The 17666-nt window shown below is 38.4% G+C and overlaps 1 protein-coding gene across 1 annotated transcript in view; it reads left to right on the plus strand.

Moving 5' to 3' along the window:
* The first annotated feature begins 8995 nt into the window (after positions 1-8995).
* The window catches only part of nek10 (NIMA-related kinase 10), a 46080-nt gene continuing 37409 nt past the window's right edge, over positions 8996-17666 (plus strand). Inside the window, exons 1-9 of the mRNA XM_049467555.1 lie at positions 8996-9271; positions 11663-11754; positions 11852-11912; positions 12642-12754; positions 13408-13506; positions 13639-13723; positions 13867-13908; positions 15284-15362; positions 15477-15544. Coding sequence (XP_049323512.1) covers positions 11693-11754; positions 11852-11912; positions 12642-12754; positions 13408-13506; positions 13639-13723; positions 13867-13908; positions 15284-15362; positions 15477-15544 — 609 coding nt within the window. The 5' untranslated portion in view covers positions 8996-9271; positions 11663-11692. The remainder of the gene's footprint in view (positions 9272-11662; positions 11755-11851; positions 11913-12641; positions 12755-13407; positions 13507-13638; positions 13724-13866; positions 13909-15283; positions 15363-15476; positions 15545-17666) is intronic.

Here is a 17666-nt window from a genome sequence, read left to right on the forward strand (position 1 = left end):
TATTAGGTATTTAAGGCAGGTGCACGGACTACCATGATACACACTGGGGTTAATATGGGACGCAGGTCACCTGGATTGTGCGGGACCTGGACACTTTGTAAACTAGAGTGTTGTCTGGAGGTGGAGCAATCATTCTGCCTGTTAATTCCCAACCAGTGTAAATAGTGTATATAGTGTATAGTTCATTTTTTTGGTTTTGGGTGCTTCGTTTGTCACAATAAACACTTTGAAAGGGATACTACCTGGTTCCACCGCAATGTTGTAAGTCATCAAAGAATCTCAAGAGGTGAAGGTGAAATATGAGAATTCTGGGTGGTAACTCATCTAGGCCTCTGCTACCCAGCAGTGGTATGAGTGGTTTATGGTCAGTGAGTACTGTGAAGTGAAGGCCTTGAAGATATGAGACCGACATTTCACACGCACATGTTACTGCAAGCGCTTGTTTTTTTTTTTTCGATTTGCACATAACGCTTCTCAGTGTCACTCAGCCCTCTTGAAATATACTTGCTTCCTGCTTCTGTGCCGTTCAGACGCTTCTCTGCTTAGCTCTGCTTAGCTCTGCTATCTTTCATACTTTTCTTTATTTTTAGACATTTTAGAGCTACAGTGTCTGAGCTCATTATTTAGATTAGCACTAGCACTACCATATTTTGTTTCTTATTTTATGTTTTCTAGTTTCTTTTGGACATTTTATAGTAGAGCCATAGGCACAGGAATCAGACAAGTTTCTGTAGAGTACTAAAGAAGAAATCTACAAGATGCCTCCTTGTGTGGGTTCAGAGCACCTGTGCTGCCAGAACTGCTACAATCTTCTACAAAGAATGACTGTTTTGGAAACAAATTTTCGGTCCTTGTTATCGGAGTTTAAGGACTGGCATTTCTGCGCTGTTCGAGGACCATCGGAGTGTGGGAGTGCTGCCAGCGGACAACGGGCAGGGATTTTAACGGAGCAGCGAGCAGTGGAGACGAACAGAACTGGACCAGCAGATCATGTGGACATCCCTAATGTGAGTACAGCTGAAAGATATGGGCAAAACCAGCAATGGGTTCGCATTGGAGCTAAACCCAAACGGCATGCCACATACAGCTCTGTAGTATCCTCCACTCCTGCTAACATAGCACATCTGGCTAATGCTAATGCTAAAGCTATTGCTCGGAGATCAGAGCACAGAGCCAGAGGAAATCAGTTCCAGTCACTTAGTTTGCAAAACAGATTTGAGCCACTGCAAGACCTCAATGACTTTCCTAATACCAGCCAGTATGATACAGAAAGAACCAGAAGATTCAGCCATTCAAAACACCCCAGGAGAGCCACAGGGCTCCAGGCTGTGGCCACAGCAGACACCCTTGTTTTGGGGGATGACTCTGTTCATGGCATGAAAAATAATCACAAACTCATCGTTCGATGTGAGCCAAACATCACAGTTTCTGAACTGAATGAGAAGCTTCCAACACTACTGGCTGAATACAGAACAGTGAAACGGATTATTGTTCATGTTGGAAAGAACGATACAAGGAAAGAGGAGTCTGAGGTGTTAAAAAGGGACTTTAATGATCTTTTTACCACACTGCACAAATTCAACATTCAGACATTCATCAGTGGTCCTCTGCCTGCAAGAGGCTGCAATATGTTCTCTAGGCTGTTGGCTTTAAACATTTGGCTTCAGAAAACCTGCAGGTCAAACGGACTGAACTTCATTGACAATTTCAATCTGTTTTTTGGAAAGAGAGAGTTTTTCAGGCGAGATGGACTGCACACCAACAAGAGAGGAGTCAAATTCCTGTCAGAGAACTTCATTTTTTCTCTGTGCAATTTCTCTGTTCCCACTGGTGAAGACACGTCAGCTTTAACACCCAAGGACACTGTCTGCAGTACAGAGACACAACATCCTTCCCCCACAGAGACTGCGGAGTTATCGGACGGGAGCCATGATCTGCTGTATCAGCTGCCGGAAACACCGCAACTGCATGAACACTCCACACCATCCTCCATCTCTACCTCATCATCATCATCCTCCATCTCCACCCCATCATCACCCCACCTGAACTTCCCAGCAACCATGGAGAAGCTGGTATCTGCAGGGACAAGGCTGACGCTTTCTCTGTCAGCGAGTCCTCAGGTACAGCGAAAAAAATCAGCACAACTTCTCCTCCACAGTCACCTACTGCCTCACGGACCCAGCAACCCCCATTCTCACCACCATTACACTCCCCAATCAAGGAGTTAGTAAAGGGGACCAAAATGAAGCCCAGTGAACATGAACATGAGGAAGTATTAAACAAACTCCCCCCACAACCCAAAAAGAAGAGACAAGCTCCTAAACCACCGGACAGACTGCTCATTACATCTCTCAGTTTCAACTGAGAGATGTAATGAGTTTGCTAAATTTTTTAATACTAAAATCCACAATATCAGGCAAGACATCAGTACATCTCTATCCACCAAGGAGCCCATGTGCTCTCCAAAACCATGCATCATAGTCAACATGTCCCAGTTTAATACTATTAATGAAGAAGTTTTAATTGATACAGTGAGACATCTCAAATCATCCACCTGCAGTCTTGATACATTACCAACCAAGTTTTTAAAGAATGTGTTTTACTCAATATCAGCAGACATTCTTCAAATAGTAAATACCTCACTCATGTCGGGTGAATTTCCAAATTCATTAAAAACAGCCGTTGTGAAGCCTCTCTTAAAAAAGAAAAATTTAGATACAAACTTATTAAACAATTACAGACCAATTTCTAATCTACCATTCATTGGAAAAATAATTGAAAAAATTGTCTTCAAGCAAGTTATGCACTTTCTGTCCATAAATAACTGTCTAGACCAATTTCAGTCAGGTTTCCGGCCCAATCATAGTACTGAGACTGCGCTTATTAAGGTTATCAATGACATTCGCTTAAACACAGACTCAGGAAAAATGTCTATTCTACTACTGCTGGATCTCAGTGCTGCTTTTGACACCATTGACCACAACATTCTCATAGATAGACTTGAGAACCGGGTTGGACTTTCTGGAACTGTCCTAAAATGGTTTAGTTCATACCTTCAAGGAAGGAAATACTTTGTGGAAATGGAAAATAATGTGTCTGAGACTGTGCCAGTGACCTGTGGTGTACCCCAGGGTTCAATTCTTGGGCCACTCTTATTTAATTTATATATGATTCCTCTGGGTGAAATCATGCGTGACTATGGGATATCTTACCACAGCTATGCAGATGACACTCAGATCTACATGGCCCTCTGCCCAAACAACTATGGTCCCATTGACTCACTGTGTAAATGCCTTGAGCAGATAAATAAATGGATGGGACAGAACTTTCTGCAGTTAAATAAAGATAAAACAGAGGTTATTTTATTTGGGAATAGTAATGAGAGGCACAGACTAGCTACCTATCTGGATTCAAAAAGTCTAAAATCTAAAGAACTAGTGCGTAATCTTGGTGTACAAATGGACTCTGATCTCACTTTTAACAGTCACGTCAAAGCCGTCACCAAATCAGCATTTTATCACCTCAAGAACATAAATAAGATCAGAGATTTTCTGTCTAAAGCAGATCTGGAGAAACTCATCCACGCCTTTATTTCTAGTAGGATTGATTACTGTAATGGACTCCTAACTGGACTCCCAAAAAAGACCATCAAACAGCTTCAGCTGATTCAGAATTCAGCAGCCAGAGTTCTGACTAGAAGTAAAAGAAGGGAGCACATCACCCCCATCCTTAAATCCCTACACTGGATACCAGTATGTTACAGAATAGACTTTAAGGTACTGTTACTGGTGTATAAATGTGTTAATGGTGCAGGACCAGCATATTTATCTGATGTGCTCCAGCAGTATGAGCCGAGCAGAACTCTCAGATCATCAGGAACTGGTCAGCTAGAGCTGCCTAAAGTAAAAACTAAACACGGAGAGGCAGCGTTTAGTTACTACGCTGCTCTTAAATGGAACCAGTTAACAGAGAGTATTAGAAGAGCTCCAACACTAAACATGTTTAAATCCAGACTGAAAACCTACATGTTTGATCAGGCTTTCAGCTCAGCTTAAAACACTGCAGCTCCGCCCACTTTTATTCTGTAACGGCACTTTTATATTATGTTTTTTCTTATTTTAATTTTATTTCCAATTCCTTGTTGTTCTTTTACATGTTTTTAATTTTACTTCTCTTTGTTTTAATCATGTATGTTTTATTCATGCTTTATTCTTATTTTATTTTTATTTCAAATTCTTTTTGTTCTTTTACATATTTTTAATTTGACTTATCTTTATTTTTATTTTTTTATTTGATTTCTCTGTGTATTTTCTAATTTGTAAAGCACTTTGAATGACCGTTGTGTATGAAAGGTGCTATATAAATAAACTTGCCTTGCCTTGCCTTGCCTTGCCTTGACAAGTTTCCACGTGCCATCACTTTGTCTTTGTGTAAGTACAGCCCCGATGCCGTACGAGGATGCATCTGCTACTACCCTGGTCTCTCTCTCTCTCTGGCGAATACTGGGCCAATACTTTTGGTGAACTCAGCTCTTCTTTCAGCTTGCAGAAAGCTGTTCTCTGTGGATCTCCCCAGCACCACTCATTTCTTTCTCTCAGTAACTCTTTCAATGGAGTTGTGAATGAAGCGAGTCGCGGGAGGAATTTGGCTAGATAATTTGCCATGCCCATAACTCTACGAACATGAGCCACACAGGTTGGCTCAGGCATTTGGAGGATAGCTCTCACCTTGTTCGGGTCTGCTGTGATTTTGTGTCCAACAAATATAATTTTGGTCTTGCCAAACTCACACTTTTCATTTAGTGTGAGGCCATGGCAATGGCTGATAAAAATAGCAAACGGTGAAGAATGAGAAGTGCTGGATGAGCAGCAAGTGTGTATTTTAGGCTACTTCATTTTATTTTAGATATTTGGGTTAAAGCTGTGTTAAAAGGCTGCATAGTTTGAGTTTTGTAGTATATTTGCTGTGGATCAACATGTTTTAAAAAGCACTAAAACAAGTGAAATAACAGATTTTTAAACTGATAAATGATCAGTTAACTTAAAATGTAAGTGTACAAAATATAAAAGTAATATTATCAAAAGGTATGCCCACACTGAATAAGAGTAAAACAGGGTCATATGCTTTTAAGACATAGTTGCATTGCATGAATTCATAAAGCAGCCCTGTTTGTAGCCTGATACAAATACATGTTATAGCTGCTTAAAGGAGGAAGCACCTTTAACCTGAAGAATTAGAACTGAGCTGTTATATCAGAGATAAAAGGTGTCCTCCTTTTCAGAAACCCAAATCTGGTCACCCTAGGATATGACCAAGTTTGTTGTTTGCTGAAAACACCCTCTGGTACAGCTGACACTGCTGCTTATGTGTCTAATTTGCATTTGGATGATGTTCCATTTACAGAAAATATTTCTGTCCACTCTTGAACTCTTAAGCAGTAGATGAGGACAATTCTCCAAGGAAAACAAAGTCCTCTGAGCAGGATTCACATTCACCATGAGGCACAGAGTCCATTTTAGATGTACGACATGCAGCAGCAAAGTGCCCTTTTTGTGACACTTATGACACTTAGCCGGACAGTCCTTCCATGCATGCTTTTTTCCTGCACCACATCTGCTGCTGCAGTCTTTTTGGTACTGATGCTGATGTATTTTTACACAGCATCAGTTTTGTTTCTCACTTTTCCTCTTATAGCATCTACATCAGGGGTGTCCAAACTTTAATTGTTGGGGGTCAGAAGGAAAATATATTTGAAGTCACGGGCCAAAGACTCTGTAATAAAACAAATAATGAAATATACCACTTTAAATAATACATTTTCCTGATTATTTCATTTACACACCATTTTACTTGACTTACTATCTTTATCTTTGACAGTGTTGTGTAAACTAAGATTTTTCAAATTGATGTTTAATTTCATGATGTCTCTTACTATTAAACTCCTTAATTACGGCAACTTTTAGACTCATTTGCCCTTTTTCTGTGCTAAAACTGCGGACTCTCTCCGCTTTTAGACTCTTTGGCCGTTTTTTGCACTAGAAATGCACACTCTCCGCTTTTAGACTCTTTGGTCCGTTTTTCTGCGCTAAAACTGCAGACTCTCTCCGCTTTTAGACTCTTTGGCCGTTTTTTGCACTAGAAATGCACACTCTCTCCACTTTTAGACTCTTTGGTCCGTTTTTCTGCGATAAAACTGCGCACCCTCTCAGCTTTTAGACTCTTTGGCTGTTTTTCTGCGCTAGAAATGCGCACCCTCTCCGCTTTTAGACTCTTTGGCTGTTTTTCTGCGCTAGAAATGCGCACCCTCTCCGCTTTTAGACTCTTTGGCCCGTTTTTTTTTTGCGCTAGAAATGCGCACCCTCTCCGCTTTTAGACTCTTTGGCCCGTTTTTTGCACAAGAACTGCGCACTCTCTCTGCTTTTAGACTCTTTGGCTGTTTTTTTGCGCTAAAACTTCCCTCTCGCCGCTTTTAGACTCTTTGGCCCGTTTCTGACACCTAGCGTTCAAACTTTGAATCTCACATTATAAAAACCTGCTTAACAGCGGGCTAACTTTCATTCTATTTCTAAACTACCAAAAAAGAAATCGAGCCGCAAATGGCCTGAGGGCCCTAGTTTGGACACCCCTGATCTACATTAATTCTCTTGGCTGCTCCTGTATTCTCAGAGCCATGCAGTACAGCTTGTTGTTTTTTCACAGTTTCATTTTGGCAGACTTTTTATATTGCTTTGTTTAGAGTTAAATCTCTGGATCTAGCTGCAAAAGTTCAGACAATCTGTGGTCTCTGATTCTCACAACAATTCTATCCCTGATTAGCTCTTCTTTCAGTGTGCCAAAGTTACAATGCTCTGCGAGCTCATGTACTGCTGTGATAAATGCCTCTGCACTTTCACCCTCTTCTTGGCATCTGCGATAGGGAGGATTTCCTTGATTGTTGAACTTTTTAAAGAAGTGAAATTACAGCTTGAAACTCACTGCAGCGCTGCATTGAGGTGTAATAGGAGGAATAGCGGTGCTCTCGTGTCTGTGCCGGAGCTCCTCTGAACTCAGACCAGACTCTGTAAGTTCAGATAATAAGTAACTTACCAGATAAAGTCAGATTATTAGTAAATCAGTGGGTATTTCTGTTTTGTAAGGAGCTTAAAATGTTAATAATAGAGTTAAAAGGTTATTAAAACATCCAGAGTGTAAATATGTGAGGTATAAGTTGAGTTAAAGTGTTTGTTTTAACTGCTAAAGCTGTAGGCTAGCAGGCGGAAGCTAACAGCAATTAGCATTAGCGATTAGCATTAGCGATCAGGTTAAATGTGTAAATATATCATGTTAAGTGTAAAATATGGCTGTTTGTAAGCTTAGCTTGCAGTAAATTGCCCCAAACTGAAATATATATTTTAGTCTGGGGCTTGTAAAAGCTTTTACTGATACTGTGTTTTAGTTTTAATATTATTTCATGCTGTGCTTGTTTGGTGGTGAGGGCTAACAGTGCTACTCTGTAAACACGCTGTTTTATCAGCTGTAGAAACAGAAGAAATGTCTTGTTTCAGTCCTGATTTACAATAAAGTAAACTTTTCATGCTAAAAGAGACAAATTGATGATGGTCGTAATTATTTTCCTTTGCTTTTTACTTTCTAATGGAAGAAGTAGCTTAAATGCAGGTGGATTTTCCACTATTTATGTAGTACAAAACATTCTGCTGTATATATGTAAAAAAAAAAAAAAAGTGTATTATTACTATGTAAACTGTCCAGCTTAATACCCACTGTGTTCAGCCTGTGTTTTATTACTATTTAAAGTATCCAGCTGGACCCACATTGTGTTCTACTCTGTATTATTACTATTTAAACTATCCAGCTTAACACACACTGTGTTTACCCTGTGTTTTATTACTATTTAAAGTATCCAGCTGGACCCACATTGTGTTCAGCCTGTGTTCTACTCTGTTTTATTACTATTTGAACTATACAGCTTAACACACACTGTGTTTATCCTGTGTTTTACTGTGTTTTATAACTATTTAAACCATATAGTTTAACACACACTGTGTTTATTCTTGGTTTTACTGTGTTTTATTACTATTTAAAGTATCCAGCTGGACCCACATTGTGTTCAGCCTGTGTTCTACTCTGTTTTAGTACCTTTTAAACTATCCAGCTTAGCACACACTGTGTTTATCCTGTGTTTTACTGTGTTTTATTACTATTTAAACCATATAGGTTAACACACAATGTGTTTATTCTCTGTTTTACTGTGTTTTATTACTATTTGAACTATCCAGCTTAACACATAATGTGTTTATCCTGTGTTTTACTCTGTTTTATTACTATTTAAAGTATCCAGTTGATCCCACATTGTGTTCAGCCTGTGTTCTACTCTGTTTTAGTACCTTTTAAACTATCCAGCTTAGCAAACACTGTGATTATCCTGTGTTTTACTGTTTTATTACTATTTAAACCATATAGTTTACCACACACTGTGCTTATTCTTGGTTTTACTGTGTTTTATTACTATTTAAAGTATCCAGCTGGACCCACATTGTGTTCAGCCTGTGTTCTACTCTGTTTTAGTACCTTTTAAACTATCCAGCTTAGCACACACTGTGATTATCCTGTGTTTTACTGTGTTTTATTACTATTTAAACCATATAGGTTAACACACAATGTGTTTATTCTCTGTTTTACTGTGTTTTATTACTATTTGAACTATCCAGCTTAACACATAATGTGTTTATTCTTTGTTTTACTCTGTTTTATTACTATTTAAAGTATCCAGCTGAACCCACATTGTGTTCAGCCTGTGTTCTACTCTGTTTTATTACTATTTAAAGTATTCAGCTTAGCACACACTGTGTTTATCCTGTGTTTTACTGTGTTTTATTACTATTATGATATTAAAAAAGATCATAATAGTAATAATCATCTGTTTATCTGATTTTCATTTATTTTTCGCACCTGCATTCCGGTTTAAAAGAACTCTCAACCAATCAGAATGCAGCAGTCAGGCTTCATCTAGCCAATCACAGCACGTGAGGGCGGGACTTGTCTGAAAACGGGTGGTGTAAATGGAGCGCGCCGCAGCGTCAGGTGTATCCCTGGCTACGCCTTAGCCTCTCAACACCGCGCTGTGTGATTGGCTGATTTTTGTCCCGGTTGGAATATGGAGGCTGCTGATTGGACCGCGTGTTCGTGTTGTTGTTGTGTCAAAACTGACATGAATAAATAGCGACCTTGAGAAACAGGACGGAGCAGATTATCCTTATTTATATAGAGTTAGGTGAGAAAACCCAGCATATAAACACGATTTATTAATTACATTTCAGTGTGAACCCTGACCTAATTCTGATTAATTATACTACTGTAAAGTGTGTGTGTGTGATTATGTGAGTTTATTTTCATGCATACGAATTTCCTTGATAAATAAAACGTTTAGACCAGCATGAATTATGGTTTAAAGTGGTTTAAAATGTAGTAAAAAGTATGACCTTCTACATTTCCTTCACTATCAACATAATAAAATCTGTCTGTCTGTCTGTCTGTCTGTCTGTGTACAGTATATGGTTATCTACTTGTCTGTCTATCTATCTATCTATCTATCTATCTATCTATCTATCTATCTATCTATCTATCTATCTATCTATCTATCTACAGTATTATCAACATAATAAAATCTGTCTGTCTGTCTGTGTGCAGTATGTAGTTATCTGCTTGTCTATCTATCTATGTCTGTCTGTCTATCTATAGTATATAGTTATCTATCTACAGTATTCATCCATCATCTGTCTGTGTGTCTGTTTGTCTTGTACAGTATATAGTTATCTGCTTATCTATCTATCTATCTATCTATCTATCTATCTATCTATCTATCTATCTATCTATCTATCTGTCTCTGTCTGTCTACAGTATGTAGTTGTCTGTCTGTTTATATCTACAGTATTCATCCATCATCTGTCTGTTTGTCTATCTGTCTGTGTGCAGTATGTAGTTATCTGCTTGTCTATCTATCTATATGTCTGTCTGTCTATCTACAGTATATAGTTAACTATCTACAGTATTCACCCATCATCTGTCTGTCTGTCTGTCTGTGTACAGTATATAGTTATCTGCTTGTCTATCTATCTATCTATCTATCTATCTATCTATCTATCTATCTATCTATCTATCTATCTGTCTGTCTGTCTGTCTGTCTGTCTGTCTGTCTGTCTGTCTGTGTACAGTAGTTGTTTGCCTGTTTATATCTACAGTATTCATCCATCATCTGTCTGTCTGTCTGTCTGTGTATAGTATATAGTTCTATGCTTGTCTATCTATCTATGTACAGTATATAGTTATCTGCTTGTCTATCTATCTGTCTGTCTGTCTGTCTACATTATGTAGTTGTCTGCCTGTTTATATCTACAGTATTCATCCATCATCTGTCTGTCTGTGTACAGTAGTTGTTTGCCTGTTTATATCTACAGTATTCATCCATCATCTGTCTGTCTGTCTGTCTGTCTGTCTTGTCTGTGTATAGTATATAGTTCTCTGCTTGTCTATCTATCTATGTACAGTATATAGTTATCTGCTTGTCTGTCTGTCTGTCTGTCTGTCTGTCTACAGTATGTAGTTGTCTGCCTGTTTATATGTACAGTATTCATCCATCATCTGTCTGTCTGTCTGTCTGTGTACAGTATATAGTTATCTGCTTGTCTATCTATCTATGTAAAGTATATAGTTATCTGATTTTCTATCTATCTATCTATCTATCTATCTATCTATCTATCTATCTATCTATCTATCTATCTATCTATCTATCTATCTGTCTGTCTGTCTGTCTACAGTATGTAGTTGTCTGCCTATTTTATCATCTTCTGTCTGCCTATCGACCTGTCTTTTTGTCTGTCCTCAGTAGATAACTGTCTCTCTGTCTGGCAGGCTATCTATTCATCTGTCTAAATGATCTACCTATATGTCAGTCTATCCATCTATCTGTTTATCTATAATCCATGCAGAGTATATTAAATCCATTCATCCATCCATATACCTATCTGCAGTACAGAACTGTAGAACTATCTATCTATCCATCCATCCATCCATCCATCCATCCATCCATCCATCCATCCATCCATCCATCCATCCATCCATCCATCCATCCATCCATCCATCCATCCATCCATCCATCCATCCATCCATCCATCCATCCATCCATCCATCCATCCATCCATCCATCCATCCATCCATCCATGCACAGTATCAATCCATTCATCCATCCATATATTTGTCTACTGTATAGCACTGTCTGTCTATCTATCTATATGTCTGTCTGTCTGACCAGTTCAGCAGAGTATAACAGATGCCGGGAGTGTGCCGGTTGATGAGCTGATGAGTATTTATAACACAACACATGCTGGTTTATACTGGTTCTGCTTGATCAGCACCCCGGTGTTGCAAACCAAACCTAGTCTGGTTTATACTGGTCTGGTCTGTGATTAGGGATGTAACAATGTATCGATATTATGATATATTGTATAATTTTAGTTCCTGATACTTAATTGATTTGTGGCTTCAAATATGAATATTGTTATTAAAGCACTAAACACTAAACTATCTCAACTTTAAAAGAAATATGAAATCCATTGTTTGATTGGACTTCATGATTTTATGCTAATCTACCGTCCTCTATTTACAGGGATGAGAGAGAGAGACAGACACTATCAGAATGCCTCCCCCAGAGAGAGGAACCAGGAGACATGATAGAGCTTTTCAGAAAGCGAAGGAGAAGTAAGTCTATTTTAGGAGGGTTTCAGTCTTAATTTAACTCAGAAACACACTCAGGTTTCCTCACTTCTGTCCTAAAATGCTGTGTGCTCACTTTCAGAGAGCTGCTCGATCTGAAGAGGCTTCTTTCATTGGTCTCGTCCCCCTTTTCTAAACAACAGGTACAAAAATGTTTAAAAATCTGCAATACATTACAAGCAAAAGGATCCGAAAATCTACATAGTAAATGAATAGTGAAGTGATTCAGACTATGAAGGAACTCATAAGAAATCATGAAGTAACTTAAACCTAAATACTCTGATGAAACCTGTGCTCTTCTTTTCTTTGGATGGTCCTGATGAGTGCCCGTTTCATCATTTTTAGATTGACTGACCTTCATTTCTTAAAATCTTTACTTAGTCGAGTAGTTCTTTTTTGTCATAATCTGGATTAGAGCATTACTCAAATATTCACTATTCACTGTATACCTGTAACTCTACCTCTTCACTACTTTACTTTAACTGATGCTCTCAAACACTTTATTAAGAGGCAAGAAATTCAAGTAATTAACTCTTGATGAGTTCAGCACAGCTGTTAACTGAATACCTGAATTCCAAATAACTCTACCTCATAAACCTGACTGAGAAAATCCAGCAGAGATGTTCAAAACTGTCTAATCTATGCAAGAGGTGCTACTTTGAAGAATGTAAAATAAAAAAAACATATTCTGGATTGTTTAACACCTTTTTGTGTTAACTAGATAATTCCATATGTTTTTTTCTAAAGCATTTGGTTGACTTTATTATTAATCTACAATGCAGAACATTTTTTTAAAAATGAAAAAATACTGAATTTAAGGTGTGTTCAAACTTTTAACTGGTAAGATTGAACTCTTTACTTGTTCTTCGAAGGTCGTGGCCGGGCAGTTTAGAGGCCGAAAACCTCAAAACTCACCTCATGCAAATGATGACCGGAAAAGTGTGAGGAACTCGACAACAGAGGCAGCGGAGCTAGATAATTTTAGGTATCTGATGATGCTTTATTTTGCATTATATTTGATCTGATTTCACTGGTTTCTTATTATATTGTTTGATTGACTATTATAAAGAAATCAGACATAAAATTAAAACCGTTAAAAAGAAAATAAATAGAATTGTTGATCTGGTTCCAGTGGTATGTGGCAATGAGTGGGATCCTCTTTTATTGTTCCATCCACTTTGCACAGTGTATCAGTTCCAAAACAGCCCTATAGGACATGATGCTACCACCACCATGCTTAACAGTCCATTGTAGTGGGGAACGAGTTGAGGAACTCACCTTTACTTCCCAGACTACGGGATAGAAGAAGCTTTACAGGTCTCGCTGCTGCTAGGCTAAGCTAAGTAAACAAAACTGCTGAATTAAAGGGAAAACATGGCAACACCCCTGTTCCTTACTTGTGAAAATAGATGTTTATTGATAGTGCACCTTATAATGCAACAAAGTACTGTAACACCACATATTAGGCAGAAAAATTGATGCGTTGAAGCAGGAAGCAGTCTTGGGCACCTATGTGACACTTAATGGCTCGATGTTTGTATATCTTAAATGGGTCTATATAATACAGCATTAAGATGGTGGTTTTAATGTTATGGCTGATTGGTGTAAATCATTTTCCTGATGCTTTTTTCACAACAGTGCAAAGTATAGAGATCAGAGGCACTTCGCTGATCACCATCATCAGGCCCTCTTCCTGGACATCTTCACTGCCCTCATCAAAAACAGGCTAAACTGCAGGTCTGTGGGAATATTTCATGATAAATGGTCAATATTTCAATAGAAATGGTCCAAAATGAGTTGATTCTGACTTTCTAAACCAAATTCATGTACTAGATGGTCTATAGAAGATCTATATTTTTCCTATTGCAGTGATTGGCTGCACCATTCTTCACCAGAAAATATCCTGAGAGTTCTCATCTGCTTGAGACTGTTAATAAGAGAGCCTTGTTACCAGGTATAACTCACTTTTTATCTCCTTATAAAATATCATATAAAAATGCATTTAAAATCTTTTATTTAATGATTACCGATGGACAGTTTGTATAACATAGCAATCTATTGTATTTTTTAAATCTTTTAAACCTTCATTTCTTTCAGAAAGTGTTCTTTGAGCTACATGGATTAAATCACCTTGCAAAGGTAAAACTAGATTTTACTTGAATTTCTTGTCCCTTAAAAATGTGTTTGAGAGCATCAGTTGTAAAGTTGTGAAGAGGTAACTTGAATACTAACCTAGAATTCGTCTCATCTCACTAATCAAAAAGCGGCAGTTTTAAGATCCAATGGCATTCAGCACCCCTGCCAGGAAAAGCACCCTCTCTCAGGAGCATGCACTATGACGCTTAAATTGAAAGCTGAGACAATCCGTTGACATTAGTTTGTTTATTTGGACCAAATAAGCTTGAAAACATCTCATTTCACTAATCGATAACTCGAGAGGGGGTGCTTTTCCTGGCGGGGTTGCTGAATTTGGCAAAAACACCTGCTTTCCAAATGCTATATTCTTCTGAAATGAAGTGAGCACTACAGTAACAGAGTGTGAGGATGATCCTTTTCAGTCTGCCCTTTTAAAGTTTACAAATTTTGTCCAATTTTTGGATATTTTGGGGTCTTTAGGCCATTTGGGCATAGGTGTCTCAATGTACCTCAAAGTTCTGCAGCCAAAAACAACACACCTTTTTGCATCATCCTTAATTTTTCTGGTTCAAGTTCTTGGGTTGTTTTCCTTCATGTGCTCTGCTGTGTCTGTTCTTATGCATCTCCGCCCCCCGTCTAGTGCCTTCACATGTGTTTCTTCTGTATCTCCGCCCCCTTGTTACCTTCCCCATGTGTTCCTTGTTTCCTTACCTGCCTTGTGTGTGTATTTATAGCCCTGTTTTTCCTGTTTCCTTTGTTGGTTCTTGTACGTTGTTACATCTGTTTAGGTTGCATGTTTTTCTTTGTTGTTTAAGTTTTGTTTTGTGGTTTGTTCATAACAACATATGATGTGTGTGACAGGCTCCGAAGACAAAATAAATGTGTTGCCAAATATATGTCTTTTAGCCTGCATTCCTTGAATTTGTGGGGAAAAAAATTCTGGCGGGGGTGCTGAATTGTGCGCTCGTTGTCTGGTGTTGTGCTGAATTCAACAACCCCACGAGGAAAAGCACCCCTCTTGGGTTATTGATTTGTAAAATGAGACTTATTCAAGTTTATTTGGTCAAAATAAAGAAAAACGAATGTCAGCAGATTGTCTTAGCTTTAGATTTAGGCAACATAGCTCATGTTGCCGAGAAAGGGTGCTTTTCCTGGCGAGGGGTGCTGAATTCGGGTCAGCGGGTGTTGCCAAATAAGAGACTTTTAAGCTGTATTCTTTCAATTTGTGGGACTGGGATGGGTGGGATTTGTGGGATGGTTTTCTAACCATTGAAAATCACAAGTTAGGAACTCAGCTTAGGCTGTTTTTACCTGTTTGACAATTTTATAGTAGCTGGTGCTTCACGTTTAAACAGAGATACATGTTTTTTTTTTTCAGTATATGGAGTCAGTGGCCAGTTCATATCTAGGAAATGGGGACCAAGCACTAGAACAAGAGCAACTGGTGACCATGACCCGTGAGTTACCATTCACCATACCAATCAATGAACACATCGTTTAAACAAACCAAACCACAAACCAGACAACCTTCTCCTTTTTTTTTTACATTTTCTCTACCTTTTCTATTGCAGATATGTGTCAGAAACTGTCCATAACTGAAGACCAGAGGCCGTGGGTGACCGAATGTGACGCTCATAAGGTCAGATAAAGGCTTGAAATTCGTCTGTGCAAAAAAAAAAAGTGGAAAAATATGTTTAAACTGTTAAAAAAATGATCAGATTTATCACGACAATATTCTGTGATTAACTGCTACTAATTGCACTTGTTCTTCAAAAGACGCAAGTTTTTATAGTGTTTTAAAAATATATTTAGATATTACATAATATAACAGTTAAAATGAAAGTCAATGCTCTGTAATTATAATTAGGAAAATATTCATTTAACTAAATTATAGGATACAGTGTTAAATAACACGTTTAAATTTAAAGCAACTTTGTAACATATTAAATGTAGCATATTAAAATATATTTTTATACCCAACGAAATATACTTGAAGTGTGCTATCTACAAAAGACAGGAACAAGAAGCATATTTATACTCTAATGTAAATAGATCACATATATTTAACATAAGTTCTTGGTGGATATTTCAATGTAAATAAAAGAATGAATGTAAGAAATGTAGAATGCAATTATATTTATATTATGTTTGAGGGGAGATAAAGCCAACATACTTTGGAATAAAAAATAAAGAACTTAACTAGCTGAGTATTAAAGAACGTTTTAACACCTGTAGTTGTGAAAGTTTCTATGGTCCACTGTTTCTGTTTGGTTTGGTTTCACACAGGCATAAATTTAAACTAAACGCACCAAAATACCCACCAATACACCACACGAGCACATCGTCTCCTCTGATTGGTCAGAGCTGTTTGTAGCAGGAGTAAGAAAGTAAATATACTGTAGTGAGAATATTCTGTGTTCCAGCCTGTATATCTGTGTAGTGCAGGGGTGTCCAAACTACGGCCCGCGGGCCATTTGCGGCCCGTTTACTCTTTTGGAGCGGCCCGCAAGGTATTTTAGAAATAGAATGAAAGTTGGCCCGCTGTTAAGCAGGCTTTTATAATGTGAGATTCAAAGTTTGAACGCTAGGTGTCAGAAACGGGCCAAAGAGTCTAAAAGCGGCGAGAGTGCGCATTTCTAGTGCAGAAAAACGGGCCAAAGAGTCTAAAAGCGGAGAGAGTGCGCATTTCTAGCGCAGAAAAACGGGCCAAAGAGTCTAAAAGCGGAGAGGGTGCGCATTTCTAGCGCAGAAAAACGGGCCAAAGAGTCTAAAAGCGGCGAGAGTGCGCATTTCTAGCGCAGAAAAACGGGCCAAAGAGTCTAAAAGCGGAGAGAGTGCGCATTTCTAGCGCAGAATAGCGGGGCAAAGAGTCTAAAAGCGGAGAGAGTGCGCATTTCTAGCGCAGAAAAACAGGCCAAAGAGTCTAAAAGCGGAGAGGGTGCGCATTTCTAGCGCAGAAAAACGGGCAAAGAGTCTAAAAGCGGAGAGAGTGCGCATTTCTAGCGCAGAAAAACGGGCCAAAGAGTCTAAAAGCGGAGAGAGTGCGCATTTCTAGCGCAGAAAAACGGGCCAAAGAGTCTAAAAGCAGAGAGTGCGCATTTCTAGCGCAGAAAAACAGGCCAAAGAGTCTAAAAGCGGAGAGAGTGCGCATTTCTAGCGCAGAAAAACGGGCCAAAGAGTCTAAAAGCGGAGAGAGTGCGCATTTCTAGCACAGAAAAGCGGGCCAAAGAGTCTAAAAGCGGAGAGGGTGCGCATTTCTAGTGCAGAAAAACAGAGTCTAAAAGTTGCCGTAATTAAGGAGTTTAATATTAAGAGACATCATGAAATTAAACATCAATTTGAAAAATCTTAGTTTAAACAACCCTGTCAAAGATAAAGATAGTAAGTCAAGTAAAATGGTGTGTAAATGAAGTAATCAGGAAAAATGTATTATTTAAAGTGGTATATTTCATTATTTGTTTTATTACAGAGTGTGGCCCGTAACTTCAAATATATTTCTCCTTCTGGCCCCCAACAAAAAAAGTTTGGACACCCCTGGTGTAGTGTGAAGATGCTTTAACACAGAATGCTAAAAAAATGCTGCTGCTCTTTTAAACACAGTGTTTTTTCAATCGGACGTGCAGTGAACGCAGCTCAGACCACATGTGTAAACAACATGGAGCAGCAGCAGAGACAGCGTTTGATCATAGCAGTATATTATCTGACTAATATATGAGATTCAACTGCACCTTATCAGCAGTTTAGCTTAGTTAAAAAGGAAA

This window comes from Astyanax mexicanus, chromosome 1 (genome assembly GCF_023375975.1).
Source record: "Astyanax mexicanus isolate ESR-SI-001 chromosome 1, AstMex3_surface, whole genome shotgun sequence".
NCBI lineage: Eukaryota > Metazoa > Chordata > Actinopteri > Characiformes > Acestrorhamphidae > Astyanax > Astyanax mexicanus.